The sequence below is a fragment of the Lontra canadensis genome, unplaced genomic scaffold, assembly GCF_010015895.1.
Source record: "Lontra canadensis isolate GAN:19392208 unplaced genomic scaffold, GSC_riverotter_1.0 scaffold10, whole genome shotgun sequence".
Taxonomy (NCBI): domain Eukaryota; kingdom Metazoa; phylum Chordata; class Mammalia; order Carnivora; family Mustelidae; genus Lontra; species Lontra canadensis.
In genome coordinates, this window is record NW_022631004.1 from 6,265,352 (window position 1) to 6,279,308 (window position 13,957).

Consider the following 13,957-nt stretch of genomic DNA (forward strand, 5'->3'; position numbering starts at 1 on the left):
AATTCTCATATTCTAAGGAATTTTGAGGATAGAGTATATTCTTTTAAAGAAGTTTATTTTAAATTGTACAGTGTTTTCCATATGTTAAGTGGTATTTATAGAGATTAAGAAAGTAATAAGTGATTAGAAAACCTCTGTTTAAATTGTATCTTCACTTGGGGTTAATAAGGAAGTGTTGCTCAGAAATCATATTATGAAAGAATAAAGTTTGTTTTTATTAGAGTTGCTTACTAAAAAAAAAAAGAAAAGATAAACTTCAGACCCCAAATTGATAGAACTTTGATGTAATATCTGTATATTATACCAGTTAAAATTCTAGAAGGAAACAATTGAGTGAATTAGTTTACTTTTCATATTCTGGATTTCTCCAAAACTATATTCAGAAAAATTGGTGGAGATAATTTTTTAAAAATGTATTGAAAATGAATTTAAAGCCTTTGAGAATGAATAACATTATTTAATATAGCATATGTGTAGGATTTTATATATCTGTATATGTATATGTATATATAGATGATACTGTTAAAGAGAACCAGTGTCATCAGTTAAAGCACTAAAATAAGATTTTATTCAGGAACTGTTGCAATGGGAAAAGAGACCTGAGTGTATAACTGGGCTAAATTCTGAATACAGTGAGGAAAATTGGGGATTTATAGCTAAGGAGCAGGGTAGGAGTGGGGAAGAGGCTGAGTAGGTGGAAAATTACCAAGAGGAAGCATCCAGGTCAGGGAAGATGGTGGTTAAACAGACTTCTTTCTGAAAGCAGGCCAGGTTGATCAGGTGTCACTTGGGGGCATGATGGGGTTGAGAAGTTTGATCAGATTTCAGGGTGACCGGATACTGACGGTGGGGATTCTTTCTAACCTGACTTAGCAGGATTCTTGCTGAAACTCAGAGATGCAGGTCTGGCAAGGACAGGGCCTGGTTGAGAAGAGGATTCAGAGGAACCTGACTGAGATTTGCTCAAGGAGTCTTTTTTTTCCTACTTTAGAATCTCCTTTTTTTTCCTTTCCTTGGGAGATTGTATATAGCTATGTTCCATTTTTTTTATTCTTTTTTTTTTTTTTTTGTAGGAGGTTTATTTGAAGCTGCATATGAGTAGAATAATAGGGCATACAAGTCAAATTCATTTGAAAATAATTTCTTAATTTCTCTGTAGTAAATCATATAGTTGTCTTTTCAAGTCATGGATAAATAAAGTGTACCTTTACCTATACTATGAAGTTTTGTCTCCTCGTGGTTTGCAAAGCTTTTAATAGTCTAATACCTGCTTACCGTTTACATGCTTATTTGCTGTTTTTATTGCTTACCACTCCTAGAAATGCTTTAATTTTATTGCTTTACTGAATAGCTCAGTATCTTAAGTGAACCATGTCCTTTGACCATCCATTCTTATACACATCTTTTAAAATTTTTTCTGCATGTCATCTCTCTTTGTCCTTAATCCTTTTCTATTTTGCAAGTAAGTATTTATTACTGAAGTCCAAACTTGAATGTCAGCATCATCCTGCTACTTCCAGGTATTTCTAGGCAACTTACATAATTTCTCTATATTTGTGGTAATATACTGTATATATCTCTAAACTACACTTCAAAAATTTGAAAAATTTAAAATATTTATAAAATTTATAAATTTTTAATAAAAATTTAAAATTTATAAATTTAAAAAATTTATAAAAGTATAAAAATATTTAAAATATTCCCAAAGGGTACGCAAAAAGCATGAGGAAATGCAAAAGGATATTTCCTAGAATAGGAAGACTCAACATCATAAAGTTATAATAATTTGACATTTCTTTTGGATATTTTATAAATTTAGTGAAATATCAAGAAAATACTAACCAGTCATTTTTCCTTTGGTGGGGAAAACAACTAGTTAATTAGTTGTCAAAGCTAATTACTAAGGAAAAGTACAGCAAAATATATAAAAATATCCAGGGAAACTGTAACAGGCAGTGAGAAGAGATTGACCTCTACCAAATGCTAAAACATATTACCAAGTGTCAGTAATTTTAAAAATATCGTATTGATACATGATGAGATAGGTTGACTGGGAGAACAGAAAAGAAAGTCCAGAAATACATGAAATTTCATAGAGGCTTTAGTATATTATAACTGACGCATCTCAAATCAGTAGGGAGAAGATGGTCTGTTCAGTAAATGGTGTTGGGACAATAGAAGGTTGACCTGGGGGGAAAAAAGTTGGAGCATTAGGAATTTTAAAGTATGGATTAATTAATGGAGGGCAGAAAAACCATAAATAAGTACTAAGAGAAGTACAGAATATTCTTCTATAATCTTAGATTGTATAAGAATTTTCTATAATTTAAAATCTAGAACCATTAATGAGAAAAGAAAGACTAATAGTTTTTACTTCATTAAAACAAAAAAAAATCTTGGTGATCAAAAAATCAAACCAAATACCATAAGCAAATTGTTTAGAAGCAGAGCAAAGGTAACATTGCTAACATATAAAGCCCTCCTAGAAAAAGATAGAAAAAACCCAATAGAAAAAATGGACTAAAGACATGATCAAACAAGCCATAGAAAACTAAGTTAAAAATTACTATAGGACCTCTGGCTGGCTCAGTTGGTTAAGTGTCTTCATTTCAGCTTAGGTCATGAACTCAGGGTCGTGAGCTTGAGCGTCAGTCTCTGTGCTGGGTGTGAAGCCTGCTTAGGATTCTCTCTCTCAACTTACCCTCTTCCCCCCATCAAAAAATTACTTTAGATATATATAAAGAGACTTAATTTAGTCATTTGTAAGATTGCAGATTAAAACTATCCTGAAATAGTTCACTAAGATATAACTGACAAAAATATGGAACAGAATGTATAGCACATATTAGTAAAACAGGTAGAAAAATGAGAATTTATGTTTGTATGTATATGCACGAAAATACCCTGGGAAGATACATAATAAGTTAATAACTGATCCCTTGATTGTTGGGAATTATGCAGGTGAGGACCAGTGGAAGGAGGGAAACATACTACATACTGTTTCTTGCTTTTGTTTTTTGTTTTTTAGATTGATTTATTTTAGAGAGAGCATGAGTGGGAGGGCAGAGGGAAAGGGAGAGAGAATCTGAAGCCGACTCTGCGCTAAGCATAGAGTCTGACATGGGGCTCGATCTCATGAACCCAAGATCACAACCTCAGTTGAAACCAACAAAGGCTCAATCGACTACCCCACCCAGGTGCCTCTACATACTGTTTTATATTTGAATCATGTGAATTTTTGGAAAGGAAAAACTTTTCCTTGACCCTCTTAGAGTCCGTGGCTGGGCATGAAAATTAAACTGACAAATAGAGCTTAACAGAAAAAAAAAAAGCATATGTATGTACTTAATATGTTTTATGTTATTACATAGGAGCCTTTACATGAAAATGAAAGACATAAAGAAAGGGTTAAGCCTGAGTGTTTTTATACTAGGTTTGATGAAGAGTGGAAAGTCATTGAAAAATAATAGGACAGAGGGTATGAGTTAAATGTAGTAAACTGGGGGAAAATTAGCAAGACCCGTTAATTTGGATTCTTTTCGGCATAAGGAATGCTCTTTCCTCTGGGGTTTAGGGAGGGCATCTCTCCCATGAGAGTCTTTAGAGAGGGGGAGAGATCAGAGAGGTCAGATAGTTCCTCCTACAGCTGCCTTTTCTCAAATTTCCTTCATCTTAAAATATTCAATATGCTGATGTGCCATATTTTGTGGGAGTGCATTCTGAACCCTATCAAAATATATTACCCTGTTGAGACAGTGCTTTTAAGTTTATTGTGTGGTGAAGGTATACTGCATATTATGTATAGGATTCATTTTCCTTACAGGATTCTCTTTGTTATGAAACTTAAACAAAATTTTTTTATGGTATGCTTGGGTGGCTCAGTCAGTTGGGTTTCCGACTGTTGATTTCAGCTCAGGTCTCAACCTTAGGGTCATGAGTTCAAGCCCTGCCTTGGGCTCCATGCTGGACGTGGAACTTACTTTAAAAAAAATCAGAACAAAACAAAAACAGAAAGCCTTTTTTTGTAGCTATTTTTTTTTTTATAATTCTCTTAAGTAGTTTTCTTAGATAGCCGAGGCATTATACTTGATACCCCTCTGTTAATGTTGTATTAGCATTTAAGAACTTAAGTTTAACCAGAATATTCAGATTTGTAACCAAGATGCTTTGTATAAAATAGATAAGTAAATATTTTAACCTTATAAATATTAATAACTTGACTTTATTGTATCTGTTACCTTATACCATTGTTGTTGTGGGGTTAGAACCTCCATAAAAGATCTGTTTGTGGTGGTGATCATTTTGAGCTATGCTGATTGATATTCCATATAGGAAGACTCAGCTGTTTTTAAAGAGATCTTATTTATCAGCTATGAAATGTTGGCAACCTAAGAATTAGAAGTTACTGTGTCATATTCAGCTGGTATTTCCATAGGAAAATAACATGCCATGAAAAGATGCATTTGCTTGAAAAAGAAGGCCAGTTCCTAAACTTTGCCTAACATTTAAAAAAGTCTCAATTTTTATAGGTTAAAATCTTTTAAATATATGGATGAATGAAGTTAATCTTTTGATGTATTATATTCATCTTTTCTCTCCTAATTAGTAAATTTGAGTACCAATTAAGCTGAAAGTAATGGCAAAATAAATGTAATCATTAGTTCATGAGTATCTTTAACTCTAGTAGTTTATAGAAGTGCTTTCCAAACATTACAAACAGCTATAGATTAGCTATCAAATGATTGTGAAGATTAATGACTAGTCTTTTAGCTGGGTAATTTAGAACCGTATCTGGTAATTAATTAGGAATTATCAGTCACAAATACCTTTAGGAAAAACAGTATCAAAAAAGATAACAACAATGATAATTGCGCAGTTGCCACTTAGCTTTTAGAGTAGTGAAGTAAATTAAAGAGAAATTTCAAAATCAGGTTCAGAATTTTGAAAGAATTTCTAGGATTTAAAATTACAGAAGAAAGAATAAACAAGTTGGTTTGCTTAGGAAATACAAAGCACTATTTAGAACAGATTTGACTGCAAATCTGTATAATTTGGAAAGAAAGAAAGCTACTCCCTGTGGCAGCTTCAGGATGTGCTTTATGAAAGTGTACATTGCTTTGAATTGAAATGTGAATTATTATTATTATTATTATTAATACTAAAGTAGGCTCCACACTGGATATGGAGTCCAACATAGGACTTGTACTTATGACCCTGAGATCAAGCTGTGAGCTGTGATCAAGAATCCAATGCTTAACTTACTGAGCCACCCATGCACCCCTGAAATATGTATTATATAAAGCATCTTTTGCTCTTAGAATTTTAACATTTAATGATATTTTTAAAACTTTTTATCATTTATATACTTATTTTTTAAAAAGTTTATTTAAGGGTGCCAGTCTGGCTCAGTTGGATAAGTGTCTGCCTTCAGCTCGGGTCATGATCCCGGGGTCCTGGGATCGAGCCCCATGTCAGGCTCCCTGCTCGGCAGGGAGTCTGCTTCTCCTTCTGCCCTTACCCCCAGTTTGTGCTCCCTCTGTCTCTCTCCTTCTCTCAAAAATAAATCTTTAAAAAATAGTTTTTTTAAATAATCTCTGTACCCAACATGGGGCTCAAACAACCCTAAGATCAAGAGTTCCACACTCTTCTGACTGAGCCATCTAGGCGCCACTGGATTTATTTTTAGTTTTAATCACTAAAAGTTTTATTGTTTATATTCTGATACTTAACCCTTTGTTGATTTTTACATGTTTTTCCAAAACCATGTTTGCAGTGGTTCTGTCAGTCTATATAACGTGGTACTTTGGAATACTAACTCATAATACATTCAACGCTAGTAAAACGCTTATGATTATTTTCACTTAATGCCCGTCTTCTTTTGTTTTTTATATTGAAATGATACATGTCTGGATCATCTTGACATATTCTGACTAATTTTTTTGGTGTTTATTTGTCTTGAGTTATGATTTATATTTCATGAGAATAGAAAACTCTTCTGTTTTTAGGTAGTGCATCTTGTGACTGCCACTAACGTGTAATATTGTAATAAATTTTGACTGAAAGAATGTGCCTTTGTTATATAGAGCTATTTTTGACTGAAAGAACATGACTTTGTTATATAGAGCTATTTGCTAGGTGCACATCTGTCTCAACAGCATGATTGCTGGTAGATCTTTTTATGACTTGGTGACCAGAAATGCAGTGGAAATAGCATACATTTAGAATAGTATACAAGTGAACATTTAAGCCTGCTGTTTGACTGTAGTGAGACCAGCCTTTGGGTCTGTTTCCAAATATACTGCCAAAAACTTTGTCATTTCCAGCTTCTTAGCCTGAGAATGGGCTTTAGAAAATTTCCCAGCCTGTTACTGTCCATTTATCTTTGCTGGTTCGTGCATGTATATTATCTTTCTCCCCAGGATATACCTCTTTTATTTTCTATGGAGTTTATGCTTACATTAAAAACTTCTTTTGCATTTTGTATATATACAATTCTATATTTTGAATTTATTTTTATTTATTTTTTTGCCCTTAATATCTCTTATTTGGGAGCTAGAGATCTTATTTATTTTTAAGTCTGTGCTTATTTTTAAGCCTCCATTTGTTGTTGTTTTTTAACTTTTTAATTTAAATTCTAGTTAGTTAATATATAGTGCAGTATTAGTTTCAGGTGTTTAATACAGTGATTCACCACTTCCAAACTTCATCCAGTGCTCATCACAAGTGCACTCCTTAATCCCCATCACCTATTTAACCCATCTCTCCACTCACTTCCCCTCTGCTAACCATCAGTTTCCCTGTAGTTGAGAGTCTGTTTCTTGGTTTGCCTCTCTTTCTTTTTTCTCTTCGCTCATTTCCTCCCCTTAAATTCCACATATGACTGAAATCATATGGTATTTGTCTTTCTCTGACTTATTTTTCTTTTTTTTTTTTTTTTTTTTTTTTTTAAAGATTTTATTTATTTATTTGACAGAGATCACAAGCAGGCAGAGAGGCAGGCAGAGAGAGAGGAGGAAGCAGGCTCCCTGCTGAGCAGAGAGCCCGATGCGGGGCTCGATCCCAGGACTCTGAGATCATGACCTGAGCCGAAGGCAGCGGCTTAACCCACTGAGCCACCCAGGCGCCCCTCTGACTTATTTTTCTTAGCATTAGCTCCATCCATGTTGATTTAGTTGGCAAGATTTTATCTTTTTTATGGCAGAGTAATATACCAATGTAATATATACCACATCTTCTTTATCCATTCATCAGTTGATGGACATTTGGGCTCTTTCCATAGTTTAGCTATTCTAGATAATGTTGCTATAAACATCAGGGTGCATGTATCCCTTGAATTTGTATTTTTGTATTCTTTAGGTAAATACCTAGTAAAGCAGTTGCTGGATCATAGGGTAGTTCTATTTTTAATATTTGAGGAACCTCCATACTGTTTTCCAGAGTGGCTATACTGGTTTGCATTGCCATGAACAGTGCAGGAGGGTTCCCCTTTGTTTGCGTTCTTTCCTATACATGTTGTTTCTTGTGGTGTTAAGTTAGCTATTCTGACAGGTGTGAGGTGATACCTCATTATAGTTTTGATATGTATTTCCCTGATGATGAGATGTTGCATCTTTTCATGTGTCTGTTAGTCATTTGTACATCTTCTTTGAAGAAATGTCTATTCATGTCTTCTGCCTGCTTTTTAATTGGGTTATTTGTTTTTTGGGTTGTTGAGTTGTGTAAGTTCTTTATATATTTTGATACTAAGCCTTTATCAGATATGTCATTTGTAAACATCTCCTATTCTTAAGGTTGACTTTTAGTTCTGTTGATTGTTTCCTTTGCTGTGTTGCAATAGTTTATTTTTGCTTTTATTTCCCTGGTCTTGTGAGACAGATCTAGAAAGAAGTTGCTATAGTCAGTGTGAAAGAACTTACTGCCTGTGTTCTCCTCTAGGATTTTTATGGTTTTATGTCTTGCATTAAGGTCTTTAATCCATTTTGAATTTATTTTTGTGTTTGCTAGAAGAAAGTGGTCCAGTTTCATTCTTTGGCATATTACTGTCCAGTTTCCCTAATACTATTTGTTGAAGAGACATTCTTTTTCCCATTGGATACTCTTTCCTGCTTTCTTAAAGATTAATTGACCATACAGTTGTGGATTCCTCTCTCAGTTTTCTGTTCTGTACCATTGATCTCTGAGTCTGTTTTTATGCCAGGATCATACTATTTTGATCACTACAGCTTTGTAATATAACTTGAAGTCCGGGATTTTGGTACCCTTATATTACTCATTTTAGAGAGGAAAAATACAAGCAGCAGAAAAGTCAAGTCACAAAACCTTAGTTTATGTATACCCTTTATATATACCCTATATATACCCTCAAGAAGGTACTGGAGGATTTACAGCACCAGAAGGAGAGAATGAAATAAAGAGAAAGGTATGGACATAGGAAACAGGAGAGGTAACAGAGAAGAGAGATAAGAGGGGATCTCCAGGACAGTGACGAAGGGAGGTCCCATGATGGCAACTGTGAAGTCGACATATGACAGTCCTTCTAAATTGGAACAGTTTTACTTAATAGATGTATACAGGGGGAAGCTATTGTCAGTAAAATGCCAGTTGCCTTTGTAACAGTTTTTTTTTTTTTTTTTAAACCTGAGAACAAATTACTAACTTGTGATGGGCCCATATTCTTAGAACTACTTGGCTTATCTTGACCATGTACTGATTTCAGTTCATGTTCTCTGTTTTAGTCCTCCTGCCTGGATCACTTGAACATTTTCACTTCTCTCCTTGAAAAAGTGATCTGCTTTGATTTACTTCTGAGAATAGAGGTAGACCATGGTGAGAATTGGAAAATATAGTTTACTTCCTATACTTTATTCATGCCAGGTATCTATTACCTGACCAACACTTATCGATGCTTTGATTCTCCTGACCTATGTATTTCCCAGTGTTTCCTAATGGCCTTGCCAACAGATTTCCCAGGAATAGCTTTATGTATCCTCTTAGAGAAACTGAAACCCTGTTCCAATCTGTAGATTTTCTGTAGCTTGTCTTCTGGTAGCCTATAGTTAATTATGATAATACTGCCCTTTTCTCACAAAGCTGGCTAGGTTTGTGCTGTACTTAGCTTCTCAACATGATAAGTATGCTTACTATATATGTAGTAGAACTGTTAAAGAACAGGTAGGAAAAAATGGAAATGTCAGGACAGTGATTTCCTCTTGATAGGGATGGAGAGGTTGAGGATGGGCACATAGAGGAATTGTGTGGTAGTAGTATTCCATTTCTTGATGTGGGTAGTAAGTATATGGGATTTAAAAAGATTATTCTTTAATCTGTAGGTATAAATTGTATATATTCATGTTTATTGATATATTTTATAATGAGATTTTAAAAATTCCTAATTTGAATACAATAAAAGAAAATGATTATTGAAAACTAATCTTACACACTGACTGTTGCTGAAATAAAGGATCTATTTTCAAAATCGCTGTGAGGTTGGTAGTATTAAACTTGCCTTCCTTAGACAATAGTAATTGTCATATCAGTGGAGAAATGATCTTCCTAAAGTCAGTTTTCCAGATAGACTAAATGATACTTTAAGAAACTAGATGTCGGGGCTCCTGGGTGGCTCAGTGGGTTAAAGCCTCTGCCTTCAGCTCAGGTCATGATCCCAGCATCCTGGGATCAAGCCCTGCTTCGGGCTTTCTGCTCAGCAGCAAGCCTGCTTCCCCCCCACTCCTCTGCCTGCTGCTCTGCCTGCTTGTGATCTCTCTCTGTGTCAAATAAATAAATAAATTCTTAAAAAAAAAAAAAAGAAATCAGATGTCTTCCTCTTTTTTTTTTTTTTTAAGATTTTATTTATTTATTTGACAGAGATCACAAGTAGGCGGAGAGGCAGGCAGAGAGAGAGGAAGGGAAGCAGTCTCCCCGCTGAGCAGAGAGCCCGATGCGGGGCTCGATCCTAGAACCCTGAGCTGAAGGCAGAGGCTTTAACCCACTGAGCCACCCAGATGCCCCAGATGTCTTCCTCTTACTCAGAATTTTCTGATGGCTCTCTCACACTAAGAATAAAATTAAAAGTTTTTAATACAATCTGTAAAATTCTCTTTAACCATGATCTAGCCAATGCCTCCCGCTGTGACCTTATCATCTACAGTTCTTTCATCTGGTTTATTGTTCCTCAAACATACCAAGCTCGTTTTGGTGACCAGAGACTTTGCATTTGTTTTTCCTCCTGCCTGAAACTCTTTTCCTTTTGATATTCATATAATTTGTTCTCTAACTTTATTTTTATCTCTGTTCAATGTAATATCCTTAGAGACCTTCCCTAGTTACTCCAGTTAAACACACCCTCCCACCTAGCACGTCATCTTCAGTTATTCTCTTTTTTCCCCTTCAAAGCTCTTACCTATTACTTGACATTATCTTATATTTTTGTATGTTTATGTTGTCAGTTTCTTTCTTTAGACCATAAGGTCCATGAAGGCAGGGACATTGTATTGTTCATCACACAGTGCCTGGCATGCTTTGTTCAGTAAAATTTGCTGATTAAATAAAGAGGGATTGGTCAATTAAAATAACTTAGTTCAGGGAACCTGACTTACTCAATTGGTAGAGCATGAGACTCTCAGTCTCAGGGTTGTGAGTTCAAGCCCCATGTTGGGTGTAGAGCCTACTTAAAAACACCACCACCACCACCACCACCAACACCAACAACAAAACCCCCACAACTTAGTTCAAGAAAATAGTTGCTTTCTGGTTATAAAAGAAATTGATATTTTGTTAATGTTTACTGTGCTGTTTTACTCTTTAGTGTGGAATATATGCATTTCATTTTGAAATATTAAAAAAATTTCCCAAATACTTAACAATTAGGAAAATGTTTATTTCCTAAACATTTCTGAGCTGTATCCCATTATGGCATGAGTATAATGTATCTCAAGTAAAGGCTAGCAAATTGCTATAAAAAAAAAGTGTGCATAATGCCTTATTTATACATTTGTTTACCTTTTACCCATGGGTATACATGCCTATGATTCAAAAAGGCCTATGGGTATTTGTGCACAAAAAATCATCTTTTGTTGTCATTTACTATCATCCTTCCATACTAGGGCTTAATAAAGGTTTGTTGACTAAAGGTTCAATTTACTGTATATATTGTAATAGTGTAGATTACAGGAACAGACAGTTCTTGCATTGGTAAGCTTAATTATGCCTATACTTTCTGCATGTATTACACTTCTTTTTGAGGGGTGTTTCCTATTATAATACCAGTGGCAATCACATAATAGTGGCTATAATAATCTTCGATAAGAAAACTGTCAAAGTAAATGGGTCTAAAGCTAACCATGATATAGGGATGTTCACAGGACCAGTTACATAGTAGTCACTCACATGCAAGTGGAAAGGATGGATGGATGGTTGGATGACCTGGAACTTTCAGGTTATTTTGACCAATTTAGACTTTGAAAATTGTGGTTGACCTTTGGGGAAGGTTTGGATTCTTTTTCATTGCTGAAAGAATTTGTATTAGTTTAGTAAGAACATGTCTTACTAACTTAATAAATATATGGGGAGCTGCTGTAATAGTGGGCATAATTAACTGATTTTTTTTCTCTGTTGAGGATAAATCATGGGGAAATGGGTTTTCGTTGCAATTGAAACAATGTATTATTTAGTGCACAAAGCCCTTCATAATGATATGTATATATTTAGATCCTGATACAAGTTATAGAGGTCAGTAGAGTAGTGTATTCTTTTCATACATATGTTTAAGAATAGACTAAGGATGTTCTTATTGTGGTTGAATGCTCTGCTACCTGTCAGCATTAAGTCTAGGTATCTTTTTTTTTTTTTGATTATTTTGTTTTTTTGTGATTGACTTATTTTTTATTTTATAAGATAAGGGTATCATAAGAAAATTACTTTATTGCATTATATGAAACATTTTAAAAATTGTTAAATATTTTTACTTTATGTTATGTATGCTCTTTTTTTTGCATATTTTGATTGATTTTATGTTTTTCATCTAGGTCACTTTTGAAATCCACAAAGAAAATCTTGCCAGTATGTTCAGGGAACACCAGGGAAAAGTTGATGAAGAAATAGGGCAATGTTCAAGTCCAGTTGAAGCAGTCTCTGCCATTAGCAGGGATGTTAATGTTTCAATAGCATCCCAGCAATCAGATATGAAGGCTTGTCCTATGTCTCCTCATATCACCAGAAATAGTGATGAAAAGTCACCTGTTGAGAAGACAATTTCAATAGACTGTGCTTCCAATGCTGAACGGCAAACTCCTAATACATCTAATGAAGAAAGGAAAACTGGCCAAGAAAGTCAGGAGTTACTAGATGAAGTCCCTTCAGAGGAAACATTGATAAATGAAACAATTAATACAGGTGATTTAGAAGTATCCTCTGATATGATAGAAGCTGAAGCCGAGACTGTTTCCTCTAACTCTTTTAAAATGATTGGCAAAGGAATAATGACTATTAGCGAAGTAACTGCTTCTATAAGTTCTCCTTCAGAAGAGGATGCCTCAGAGGTGCCAGAATTATTGGATAAGTCTATAGGAGAGGAAGATGATGATGATTATGTAGAATTGAAGGTAGAAAATAGTCCTACTGAGGAAGCCAGTCTGCCCACAGAGCTCCAAGAAGATAGTTTGTCTCCAGCTGCATCTGAAGCCAGTGAAAGACTGGACATGCTTAGTAATGATAACAAATTAATATTTCAAGAACAAGAATCTGTAAATAAGAAGCAAATTGACAGTGAAACTCAAGATTCCAAAGATTCTGGAATCTTGACGATGACAGCATCAGGGTCTTCAGCTACCTCACCAGATACTACTGTTTCCCAGACACCTGTACAATCAGATATTGGTGAGATGCTAGAGGAAGGGAAAAAAACAACTGATTTTGTGAGAGAAACCAAATTAATTGGTGATTCTCCTGTCTTTGAGTCTCCTACTACTTCTGAGCAGAGGATTGCTAAATTGGATGTTTCCAGTGTTGCTACAGATACTGAAAGATTGGAATTGAAGGCCAGTACAAATATGGAAGCATCTCAACCTCATCAACCTGTGCCTGAGGTGATTATATTTATTGTCTTCTTCAAGTGTTTGCATTGAATTAAAATAGTGCAAGGGTATATACTTTTATTTTATCTTAGAGTTGGTTCATACCCTATTTGCAATTATATAAATACAATAAATGCAAAGATTACATTTGTTATCTTTAGCATAAAATTTTAGTGAGAGTTCATTAAATGGCAGCTTTTATTATTATTTTCACCACAGCAACACCAAAAGTTACTACTTTCAAGTTTTAAGATTGTAGTAATTCTGGTTTATAAAGCAAATAATGGAAATACTTGCCTTTATCCTTTATTTGATAACCCAGTCATAGTTGGTATGGTAATTCTCTGACAAAATCTAAGGCTGTCTTCCTGCAGAACCACCTGCCAGTGTATAATTTTATATATTAAGTATGTAGTTTAAAATTCCTTCCATGAGGAAACAGACCATGGGGTTTGTTTGCTTTGAAAGAGGGGAGGAGCCTTTCAGAGATCTAAAGGTACTTCTTTCTCCTTTACTGGTATGTCAGAGTGATTCAGGGGACAGTGGTTGATTGCATGTTGTCATTTCCCACTCTGTTCAGCCAACCATTTGTTGGTTCTTAATTCTGTTATCTTTATGTTTGTTTTTAATTCTAACCAACTTATAATCTAGACACTACCTTCTTTCATGCTAATATTCAAATTTAAGAATCTTGATTCTTTTGAAAAATGCTACATTTGCTGGTGGTAATACTAACATGGTTGCAAGCTAATTACTGTTGAATTATGGTAGTTTATTTTTGATATTTGATTTATTTATATGGTTTGATTTATTTATGTGGTAGTTATTTTTGATAACTTTGCTTTAAATGTGTCAAAGTTTTAATGTTATTACTCATTGATAATTTT

At 34.5% G+C, this 13,957-nt stretch overlaps 1 protein-coding gene across 3 annotated transcripts in view; it reads left to right on the forward strand.

Moving 5' to 3' along the window:
- Positions 1 to 13,957, forward strand: part of LRBA (LPS responsive beige-like anchor protein) — a 729,797-nt gene that overhangs the window by 162,489 nt on the left and 553,351 nt on the right. For all 3 annotated transcript variants that reach the window (XM_032855538.1, XM_032855540.1, XM_032855539.1), the window contains exon 23: positions 12,024 to 13,082. In XM_032855538.1, the coding sequence (XP_032711429.1) occupies positions 12,024 to 13,082 (1,059 nt within the window). The remainder of the gene's footprint in view (positions 1 to 12,023; positions 13,083 to 13,957) is intronic.